Source organism: Heterodontus francisci, chromosome 25, assembly GCF_036365525.1.
Source record: "Heterodontus francisci isolate sHetFra1 chromosome 25, sHetFra1.hap1, whole genome shotgun sequence".
NCBI classification, from domain to species: Eukaryota; Metazoa; Chordata; class Chondrichthyes; order Heterodontiformes; family Heterodontidae; genus Heterodontus; species Heterodontus francisci.
The window spans coordinates 63,104,220-63,115,797 of record NC_090395.1 but is presented as its reverse complement, the minus strand read 5'-3'; the positions used below and the strand labels follow the sequence as shown (position 1 = coordinate 63,115,797).

The following is an 11,578-nucleotide window of genomic DNA, read 5'->3' as shown; positions in this document are numbered from 1 at the left end:
TGATTCAATGTGCCGTACTCTTTAATACCAAACCACATTTGCTAACACATGAACAAAGTGCCCTAATCTAACATTTAAAACCTGCTACTGAACATCCAACATAACAATACAATTCGCGAGCGGCTCCAGCCACACTCCTTGCTACCACATGCCTTCAATGAGCTCATGGCACTAGCTATAAAAATTTAAAACAAAAACAAAAAAAGGAAACATGCATGTGCTTAAAACAAAAAAAAGGAACCATTCACCAGCCCCATTTACACAGGCAGTTTATAACGTATTATACGTTTGTCAGCTAAAAGGAGGATTGAAACCGTTTTAAATAAAAGCATACGTTAACTTTGGCCCATCCCTGTCCTAACTCATTTTCTTTATGTATTTGCTCAAAACTTTAATCATTTACTGTTATTTAATATTACAGGGCAGTTTTATATAAAGCACTCCTTCTGTGCAGTTCTGCACACATTAGTATTTACTGCACACTACGATGGTAACTTCATGTTTACAAAGTCAGAAGCTCTCAAATCTCAGGAAAAGGCTGGTAACTGATGCCCTTCGATTCTCAGGAATTAGATTTGTGGGGGAAATCAATACCCCTGGCTTTACATGTGTATAATGGGGGGGAAAAAAATACCTGACCATTATTCCAGCTAGAGGATCAGGTATAGGGGGCATAGAGAAAATGTTATAAAAATTATGGCAGACAGCACTTTCACAATCGATGCATTACCTCATTCAGTACGTAATGAAAGTCCTTTGCAGCTTTCAATATAATCCTCAAACATGCAAACCTCGAATAACTCCTTACTTGTTCCTTACACTACTTGTGTAATCCCCATCTTCTAAGTCTAGATAGAAGCCACTGCTTTCCTGACCTACTGCATGTATCAGGACTACACTGCATACTCTCCATCATATATATTAATTACGATAAGCTAGAATGACAAATATGGAAAGGCAGATCTCTTACTCAGAACAAACAGATCTTTCATTTGTTTTTGCAGTTGAAATTCTTATTCAATACTCAAGAGGTATCACAATAGCATTACCCTCATCTCCCTCATCTTGGCATACTTGCCTGTGTAACTGGGGCTTTCCATGTGCAGGGCAGTAAACGTTAGGAGGCAATTTGATCACTACCTCCTTTCGGACCTGGTAACAATAGGCCTGAGTAAATTTTGTTTTTATAAAAACAAACATAAACCGGACTTTTTTTTAAAAAAACAATCTTCATCAATATATTACATTATGAAGTTCACAAAAATGTACACTAGTATATATGCGTTTATTTTTTTTTTAAATCTGCTGGTAAGAACAGTTCGTATTCACAGACACAATGAGCAGTCAGCACCACCACAGTATTGTGTTGTTTGAATCCAGAAGATGACAGTTCTTGAAATCAAGTAGTAAGGTGATACTAGGGTTTTCACTATAAAGACTGTACCTTTTCCAGTCTAATACCTGCTCACCTCAGCTGCCATACTTAAGAGTGCAAGTGCATGCGAGTAATGTAGACAGTCCTAGAAGAGAAATTACAACATACGACAACATAACATACAAAAGCTTTAAGTTACAATTTCCTTTGTACCAATTACTTTAGTGTTCCTGACGATGGAAACATTTAAATAAAACATTCAAAAATATGAAACCATCTACAAGCAGGCTGCAATTTTAAAAAAGAACTGGGAGAGAGAAATCTTTCAGACCAATAAGTAAAAGGGGTAAAGCTAGCTTCTATAGGCTGAGATGGACAGCAAACAAATGAAACTGAAAATTTCTTGTAAATAAAAGTGGGCACTGTGAAACTGAAATGTGTTTTGCAGATGGGCCAACCTAATGTGCAACTGTTATGAAGATAGAACACGTTACTGCTGCAGAGGGATTTGCAATCCAAATAGTAGACTTAATTGGTGAATAGCAGTGTACAATGAGAAAACACCACAGATTAACCATATAACAAATGAAGAACTGGAAACTGCTGTCTTTTTAGCAACAATCAGGGTTAAGGAAGAGGATGATATCACAGGAAATTTTTGAAAGGGGACAGCAAGGAAGTAAATTTCCAATGCAAGTATTTGCAGATGAGGAGAGGTGATTGAACTGGAGGTGCAGCCACCAAGAACTTGTATTCAGGTAGACTAGTCCCAAGTGGGAAATTTCTAGGTTCCTCATGAGAGTCACGATCAACTCATCATTCATGAAAGCTTACGGAATAACATTGGCACAACATAGGACTAGGCCATCTGTGTTTGCTCTCCATCGAGGTAGGTGCATGTCATTAGAAACATTATACAGGGACTTTAATGGGGGGAGAGAAAAAAGGCTTTAAATGAAATTAAACCAAAAGCCCTAAATTCTCCCAGTCATCAGATTATATTTTTAAATTTGTGTCATAATTCAGTGTCTTAATGCTTTACGGGTGAGAGAATTTATAAAACACACTGCTGACATCTTGTGACAAATTATAAATTACAACTTTTGTGTCAATAAAGTGGACTGGTTCCCCAGCTTGCTATTTTGGATATTCCTGTTTACTGGAGCTCGACTCTGTTTTTGCTAGGTTTCAACACTTTCCCCAAAAGATATCCTAAAATCTTATCTTTCGAGGTTAAGGATCACAACAGTCTTGATATTCCCTTCTATGCTGTCCTATTATACGGCAACATAAGAAAAGTCAGGAATGAAAAAAAGCCATTCAGTCCATCAAACGCATCAACCAGGGCTAAATTATGAGGATAGATTACATAAATTGGGCTTTCATTCACTTGAGTATATAAGATTGAGAGATGATCTGATTGAGGTGTTTAAAATGAGAAGGATTCAATAGTGTAGATACAGAGAAACTATTTCCTCTAATGAGGAATCAAGAACAACTTGCGTTTATATAGCACCTTTAACATAGTGAAACATCTCAAGGAACATCTCATCTTCACAGGAAGATTATCAAGCAAAGTTTGACACTGGGCCACATGAGGAGATATTAGGCTAGGTGACCAAAAGCTTAGCCAAAGAGGTAGGTTCTAAGGAGCACATTAAAAGGTAGAAAGGCTGAGGTTTAGGGAAGGAATTCCACAGCTTAAGGCTTGAGACAGCTGAAGGCACAGCCGGCACATGTGGGGCAAAGGAAATCAGAGATGCATAAAGGGTCAGAATTGAAGGAATGTAGAGTTTTCAGAGGGTTACAGGGCTGGATGAGATTACAGAGATTGGGAGGGGCAAGGTCATGGAGGAATTTAAGGGGACATAAATTTTAAAATTTGAACTAGGCCAGCGAAATCAGGAAACACTTATTCCACACATATGGTAGTTGAAGTCTGGAACACTCTGTCGCATAAGGCTGTGGATGCTAGGAGCTTTCAAGACTTGAGATAAATTTTTGTTGGGTAAGAGTATCAAGGAATATGGAGCAAAGGCAGATAGGTGCAGCTGAGGCGCAGATAAGTCAAGTTTTAACTGAATGGCAGAACTGGCTTGAGGGACTGAATGGCCTAATCCCGCTTCTATGTCCCCCAGGTCCTGGCTCAACCCCCAAAACCCATGCCCCCCCCCCCCCCTCCCCACAACCTCCAAAATCATGAATCTTTACCAATTTCCCCTTCTCCATTCTTGATTTCCTTACTGGGAAACTGGACTCAGTTTCCTGATTCACTGAAATAATCTGGATTTGATCTTTTAACTTTGTTTTCAAGGGCATTTTTAAAACTAAATCTTGATTTTTTGAAAAGAGTGGATTCTTATCAATTTAGGTAAATGTCAAAATAAAACATTACTTGGTGGACAGAACCTGTAATACAAAAACACGAGTTTACACAATCCTTGGACAAGCTGTATGAAATAAATGCCATAGTTATACTGAGATCTGGCAATGATATACTGAATCCATCCAGGCAGCTATGAGCAGTTTTACTGGGAGATCTTACAGGTGCAATATCCATACGTGCAATTTCCCCCATCCAGAGTCATTTGCTGAACTGAAACAGCAACAATTGAGTGAGGTAGTTGCATTAGACATGGAGAGGAGCTGCAATTGGGTGGGGTGCTGGCAGGTTATAATGGTAGATGTCTGCCTCAGTAGTGACATGTAACCACTATTGGGTCTAGTTTACACCACTGCCAACTCACAATAATTCAATCAGGCCTATACTGGTTACGTGTCACTATTGATTTAGATCGGCGCTCAGTTTAAAAAGTCTGATCGTCCCTCCAAGTTGTTTCCCCTCTTCCAAAGGTATTGACTTGTGGTCAATTAAGGTCATAGGGGCAATGGCTGTCCTGGAGTACTTCAATGAACTGACTAAAGGATTATCTTTTATAAAGCCTTACTGTCTGTCTGCAAAGTGGTCATGGTACAACCTCATGATTGCTAAAAGAAAACATCTTTATGGGCTGAGCTGATTCACGGCAGGACGATATCACTTTTTCCCATGGTTGAAATGCTTAGTTCCGATTTGATCTAATCTGATCATTTTACTAAAATTTGAGATAGCAGGCATCAATGCCAACAACTATTCTGGATTAAGTATTAGCAAGTTGTAAGCACATTAAAATTGTCATTTTAACAGATCAGTTCTTTTCTACCACATTAGATAACACAAAAGCAAGCCTATATCCGGTCAAAAATGTAATAATGGTAATAACCTGAGAAAAAAGAATTAATTTGACTGTTGCCTTTCCAGTTTAAAGAAACCCAAATCCAGCTTTATATACTCTCCATTTAAAAGTTAATAAAACTGCAAAGTAGTTAGACACCACTGGTGAACAAGACTCTATAACAATGAAAACAATCTAGGTCAATAATAAGTCATCACACCTGCTCTTTTTTGAATGGAAGCTTTTTCAGTATACTCCAGATTTCCAATTTTTTATGCAGTTTCTCAGTTTCTGAAAGTTCAGACAATTGGAAACTCTCGTCCAACGATGACAAGTTGGTGTTTTTTTGCAAAGACTAGTTTCATAACACAAGTCAAGGAAATATTTGAGCTTCTAAGATAAGATGTTTTCAAAAGATTTCTCAACACATTCCTGCCCTTTCCAGTTCTAGAGAGATCTGACTGGCATCGTTGCTGTCTTTAAACAGAAGGAAGCAGACATCCCTTCCTCTTTCCAGAGCATTTTTGAACTTAACACAGTTTAAGGCAAACAAAGTGGAAAGATTTCCATTTTGATGTTGGGAATTGGCAATTCAATTATAAATAACCTATGTTTAAGGTTTTGCTACAAAACAGGTATTTTCTTCTCTAAAGTTCCCATGTAGTAAACCATTACTTAAAAGTACCTACTTCCAAAATTATTCTACCATAATGGCAGCATTTTGCTATTCAGTAATTTGGATTTGTCAAAACAATTCAGTACCTTGACCAAGCAATCATTTTTCACATGTGCATCACAATAGCGAGTGCTGGCGGACTATTCGACCATGGGAAATATTACAGCCAAGGCAACCCCATCCTTACCCTATGGGCACACTTCCAGTATACGTAATTGGATAGCAATCAAGAGAGGGAACCCTGGCTGATCACCCCTTCCCAACTCAGAGGTGCTGAGGTCAATTGTAGTACTCCAACTGAGATCAGCTAATTCAACACAGATCAATCAAACACACCTGGGTTCTGATGAATGGTCATTAACCTGAAACTCTTGTTTCTCTCTCTACAGATGCTGCCAGACTGCTGCTGTGTTTTCCAGCATTTTCTGTTTATATATTGGACTTTCAGCATCTGCAGTACTTTGCTTTTGTAGACTTGGGAAACTTCCTTGTTTATATGGCTGAGCTACTTACTGAGTAAGGGGTATAAAATCTAACAATTGTGAAGCTGTTCTGCAAATGGCAAAATTAACTGTGTCCAAACAAAGCAGCATGAAACCAGACACACAGATTGTCTTGCTAATAAATGATAATAAAATAATGAGAGGAATCTTAAATGAGATATTTAAGCCAGCACTGCAATGGAGAGGGAACCACAGACAAGATTTTTAGGCCGGAATTGTACTGTAGAGGAAGACACGGACAGGATATTTAGGCCAGGTTTGTACTGGAGGGGGAATCATGGGCACATTGTTAAGGGTGGCCCTGTGCTGGAGAGGGAATACTGTATGGATGTTTAGGACAGCACAGATATTGAGTGGCTGAAAGTGGTACTATCTTAATACACTCCCCTCTTCAATATTAAAAATAAATGGCAATGGGGATTTAAGATAACATCACTGTGATATGAGCATGCAAAAGGTGTTTGTTTCTCATATTCATTTTTATTTCAGATGGTGGACTGAGGCAAATATAAGCTTTTGGTTGACTGACCCTTTCTCTAATATTCATGACCTATGTTGCGTTGAAGGTTTTGCCCAAAATATATTTTAAAAATCAGCCTAAAGCACCATCTCAAGCTCAGTGTCAGCGAACAAAATAAAAACCTGATTTAAGTTATGTGAGCTGGTGTTTGAATAAGTTGCTTTTTGGAGCTCTGTTTCAGGATTGTTTTTCCCCTCCAAAAGAACCGGAGAGGAGACTGGACTCAAATAACACAAAACTGTCTTGTCATGCAATTTCTGAAAGCCTGGTGGGATAAAAGGAAAAACCACCTTCAACCAAACACGAGCTGTACCTGTAACGTAATATAGATCAGGACTCGTTTACAGAAACCCATATAGCTCTTAAGCATCCAAATGAATTTTAGATGCATGCTACAAAGTTACAACTAGCAAGCTGGTACCAACACAGTAAAAGGGGGGACCCAGCTCTTTTTCCATTGACTTTATATTGATTCATGAAAACTGGCTTTCAGCATAAATTCAATGACAGATGAGTAGGCAGTTGCTGTGTGCAATTTGTTGCACAAAAAGTGCTCAAAACCAAGCAACCTTCTGAGCACTGCAGTAGCATTTCTGCACCATAATTAAAACATTCAATTTTATTGAGTTTATGCAAAGAATATAATTAGTAAAAGTTTGTTTCTCTGATATGATTCAAATTGTGCTTTTTGATATTTCCAAGAGGATGTAAAAGGTCAGTGTGGTTTGCAAACTGCTAACAAATTGGCATTTCATTATTAAATGGTATACATAGAGGATGTACAAATGCTGCAGCAGTGTAAGGCAGTGGAAAGCAGTCGTGCACAGTGCCTTGGCACTGTAGCAGTTAGTCACTATATTAAGCACGAAATATCTTACCACTAAGTTTTCAAGTACCATTGTTTGTGTCACCTAAGAAGTACAAAAAAGGCATAGCTAGTATTGAGCTACCTTAAACTGGCTGCGTGTGCCAGAAACTAGATAGTGAGAGCAATTAGACAATATCAACTAGCTTTACATTTGGGAGGGCAGATTTGTGGGAGGGGAGGGGAAATTGAGAAATGTAATAGTGCCCTAAATTCTAGAGATAAGAAAAGGTGGGAAATAAACTTAAGTCTCAGTCTCAACAAACATTGAACTTTCCTCTCCCTATTTAAGGACTTTTGCCAGTTCACGGTTGGAGTTGCTGGGTGGAGAATGGCAAAGTACAACAGAGCACTCTGTCCCGAGGCAAGGGAAAAGTCAGCCAGAAGCAAGCCATTTCATAGGCATAAGGAGGTCTCCAGCCGAGTGATGCATGGGCATCATTCTAGCAGCTGAGTACTGAAAATATTTTGAAATAAAAATCAGTTTGAGAGCTGGATTTTGAACATTTTAAGAATCACAAAAAATGAATGACAGATTTTAAAACATGATGACACAATACTTCAATTACCTATAGTCAACTCCCGTACAGAGACAAGAAATAAAGCTGTCATAAAACCAGTTAACTAGCCCACAAATGCCAAAGTCCGTGTGTGGCAGCAAGTTGATAGCAGTTTGTATCTCTATCTAGCTTATTACTTCAGACTTGACCACAACGACAAACACATGTTCATTTCCTCTTCTCATCTTGAGGAGGTGCCTCATGCTGCAGTACGATTCCACAAGCACTGAGCATCCTGCGTTACCTCCCTATTACACCAACACATACACACAATTTCCAGCAAGAGTTACAGGGCAGCAACTGGGTGGGGGGGGGGGGGCGGTGTCACTAGCTGATTTTCCCTCCTACCCATCTAGTTTCTAGTTTAGGGGCACCACTAGCACTACAATGGCCAAGATTAGTTAAAACTCAGTGCAGTCCCAGGAACAAACACAGGAATTTCCTAGTCCATGCTGCTCAGTTCACTCTGGTCAGTGTGCGTATCAAAACAGCCCTCGGGGCGGTATTACTACAAAAACTCTGTGAACATGCAAACCTTTTAGCTGCAAGAAGGTTGCATCAGAAGCAGAATGTTGCATTTACTGGTTTGTTCTGAATGATCTGCTTTTCTATAAAATTCTCAAAGTAAACAAAATATATTGAATACGGTGCTCTCACAACTTACAAAAACAAAACTCGTACATTTTCTGGTATTCACACATAGATCATATTGAATAAAATTATTTAATCTCCCACATTTATTTGAAATTGTTGCAAAAGTCGTAATTTACATTTCCAAAGCTGCCATGTTATTGTTGCATGATCAGCTACATACACACTGCCTGCAGACCGGAAGCTTTCTGAAAACACTAACAATTCCTACCCTCATACAAAATCCAGCAGACAAAGCTCAATTAAGAAACAGTTTGCAGCAAAAGTGCTTGAAATCACTATGGCTGCATTCACTCCCAACATTCTTGTGTCCTGAATCTATCAGACCCACAACAGAAGGATTGACATTATCACAAAAGGAACATCCTGTTGGGTTTCATACAGTGGCTGTAAATATTCTCAGTGATGAGACTGGTGTTGTGACAGTAATTCTTCACAGCACGAGTCCTTTCACTTAAAGTATAAAATCATAAAACGGGAGCAAAGGGACAAGGATTTCTCTTGTGGTTTCTTCATCGTTGGTGGCAAATCATAACTGGTATTATGGAGCCTGAACTAATTAGTGAAGGTTCAGTGTGAGTGTGAAACAGCCCTGGGTCATAATGTGAAAATGCAAAATTACTGAATCAGTTCAAGCCTAGCTTGGTATAGCACCATGGGGAGTAAACGTAACTGCATCCAGTACACAATGCAAAGCAGGTTAAACATGTGTACCTGTGTCAGTCAGTGAATTAAGCGGCAAACAAAGGCACCTTTTGGGAGGTAAAGGATGAAAGTAACTATCAGAAATGGTAACTATTAGAAATCAGCCAATAATATGAATGATGACATAAACAGAATGCGTTGCAATGGATATACTACCTGAAAAAACCGTTGCAACAAGAGGGTTGATACTGCACACGTCCACATCAACTGACCTGGGACAGTTGGACAACTTGAACAAACCATTTTAATTGACAAGTACGGAATTAAACCCTACCATAATATGTATAGGAAGCTATATATGCTTCAGTAAACGAGCCCCAGGGCATGTGTAGCCCACATGAGAACACAGTGCTTAATCAGCCCCAACATGGTTCCCACTGGCTGACGTTGGGTGGTTTCAGTGAATTCCAAGAATGGTTTACGTATCTCATCCTAGGGGAAGGTCAGTCTCCTGTTCTTTTCTGTATTTCTGGTTGGCACCTGAGGTTCAGAATGCATTTCTGTGACAAACCCCACTCTGTTCTGCACAGTTCTTTGAGTGTAAAAGAGAATGTAGGCTTGGGTCTTGCACACTTCCTCCACGCTGCATACATTTAGCTTAGAGTCATTACAGTGGACCCAAAATTCTAAAGAGGAAAGAAAGGATACAGCAGATTGTAAAATACAGTATTTTTCAGTACATCAAAGTAAGCACATCAATTAAATTACTGTACAATCTGATGTGTAATTTGCATGCCCCCCCCTTTCTCGCTCCTCTCCTGAAGGTGCCGTTTCTTCCTTGGGGCACAGTAGCCTTCTGCTACTTCATCCAAGGAGCCATTCTTTAATTGTATGCATAGACACTGTCAGTAGGTTATTGGGGATTGGTTGGGACCTGAAATGTTAACTGTTTCTCTCTCCACAGATGCTGCCAGACCTCCAGAGTATTTCCAGCACTTTGTTTTTATTTCAGATCTCCAGCACCTGCAGTATTTTGCTTTTATTTTAGAAGCAAGACTCTATCCTCTTAAGTATGCTTATAGAAGCGGTGGTTACAGGATTGCAAGCAAAAGTGAGATGCCTAGCTGAGTTTTACCTTCGCTAGCCAAGGGGTATTTGGCACTCACAGTAGAAACCGAACCTGTTGACATCAGCTAACTCAGTACAAATTGAGAAATGAAGTGGAAGCTTTTAGTCTGGCAGGAAGGGCACTCACCCACGACACCTGCAAAGCAGCTATAGCTGCGCACCTTTATGATCCTTTCTTATTTATAGTACACTGACCTCCTTCTGTGTTGTAGCAGTATGCAGTGTAGTGTCCTGAGCCAAATCCTTTTCCATGATGCATCACCACAGCTGAGAGGTCATATATGAAGCTTTCCTTGCCAAGAGTGGCGGAAGAGTCCCTGCAGCAGTAAGGCTCCATGTTTAATACCTGGTCAAAGTTGACATGCACCCCTATCTTCTCACGATGGTTGCGGCCAGACCACCTAAAAACACAGTAGCTGCATCAAGAGGGAAATAAGGAATACGAGTACAGTACATCAATGCCCTGTAAAAAATCCTCACATTCTATACAAGATAACTCGATAAAAGTTTAAACAAAACAATTCAAATAGTCAGCTAACCGTACAGAATAAAAAGGCAAAAGGTTCAATCCCTGGTACACGCCAAGTTAGTTGATCTCAGCCACAGTACGCAGTACAACAGAACTGTGTCCCTCGTTAGTAAAAGCAGCAATATGTGGACGTGAAGGCAGGGCAAGATAAGCCCTGTCTGTGATGCATTCCATAGTGGAATGGCTTGGTGATGCTCAGTGTTCAGCATGACACTGTCAAGGGGTCACGTACAAATAATGGATACTTGGGCAAGGAACCACAGAGTGACCATCATCCATGAAATATTCCCTTTAACTTCCCTTTGCTGTGTGCAGCCCATTTCTTGCTCTGCGTGGTCCCTTTAAGATTGCCGCAGGGTGCGCATGCACACATCTTAAAAGGGACTGCCGCTTGTGCACGACCTGTTTGTCCACTGCGTGGCACACTCCTGATAGGTGCATGGCCATGCACCTGCGCAGTTTAAAGGGAATGTTGCACTCACGTAACAGTACCAGAAAAGGGTGAACACTTCCAGGTGAGGAGAGGAAGGACAGAAAAAAAATCAGGAGAGGAAAATATAGAGGGCCATGCATTTGCGGTGTGAAATCAACCACACTATTGATTTATTTAACAGGGTGAAGGTTAAATAACATGGAACATATGCATCAATACGTAGATTGAGAAGGGAGTACAGTGGACAAAAGGCGTCATGATGTCTAACTGCAGAGAATTAATTCAAATGGATTAAGGTGCAAAACATCAGTTGCTGTCGGGACAGTGTAATGAAGCTCCAACAGAGTGTCATAGATTATTACAGCAAAAGCCCATGCCTGCAATCTCACAAAGCAGGTTCCTGATCATGGGGAGGGGTAGGTTGAGAGACGAACCAGAGGCAGTCTAGTCCTGGACTATTCTTCCATGTACTACTACA

General features: G+C 40.0%; 1 protein-coding gene across 4 annotated transcripts in view; it reads right to left on the bottom strand.

The window, feature by feature from the left end:
• Positions 1–3,566: 3,566 nt before the first annotated feature.
• usp49 (ubiquitin specific peptidase 49) overlaps positions 3,567–11,578 on the bottom strand; it is a 71,156-nt gene continuing 63,144 nt past the window's right edge. For 3 of the 4 annotated variants that reach the window (XM_068057328.1, XM_068057326.1, XM_068057327.1), the window contains exons 6-7: positions 10,334–10,554; positions 3,567–9,696 (exon numbers count right to left, since the gene is read on the bottom strand). In XM_068057328.1, the coding sequence (XP_067913429.1) occupies positions 9,503–9,696; positions 10,334–10,554 (415 nt within the window). In that variant the 3' untranslated portion in view covers positions 3,567–9,502. The remainder of the gene's footprint in view (positions 9,697–10,333; positions 10,555–11,578) is intronic. The other variant, XM_068057329.1, reaches the window with a different exon arrangement.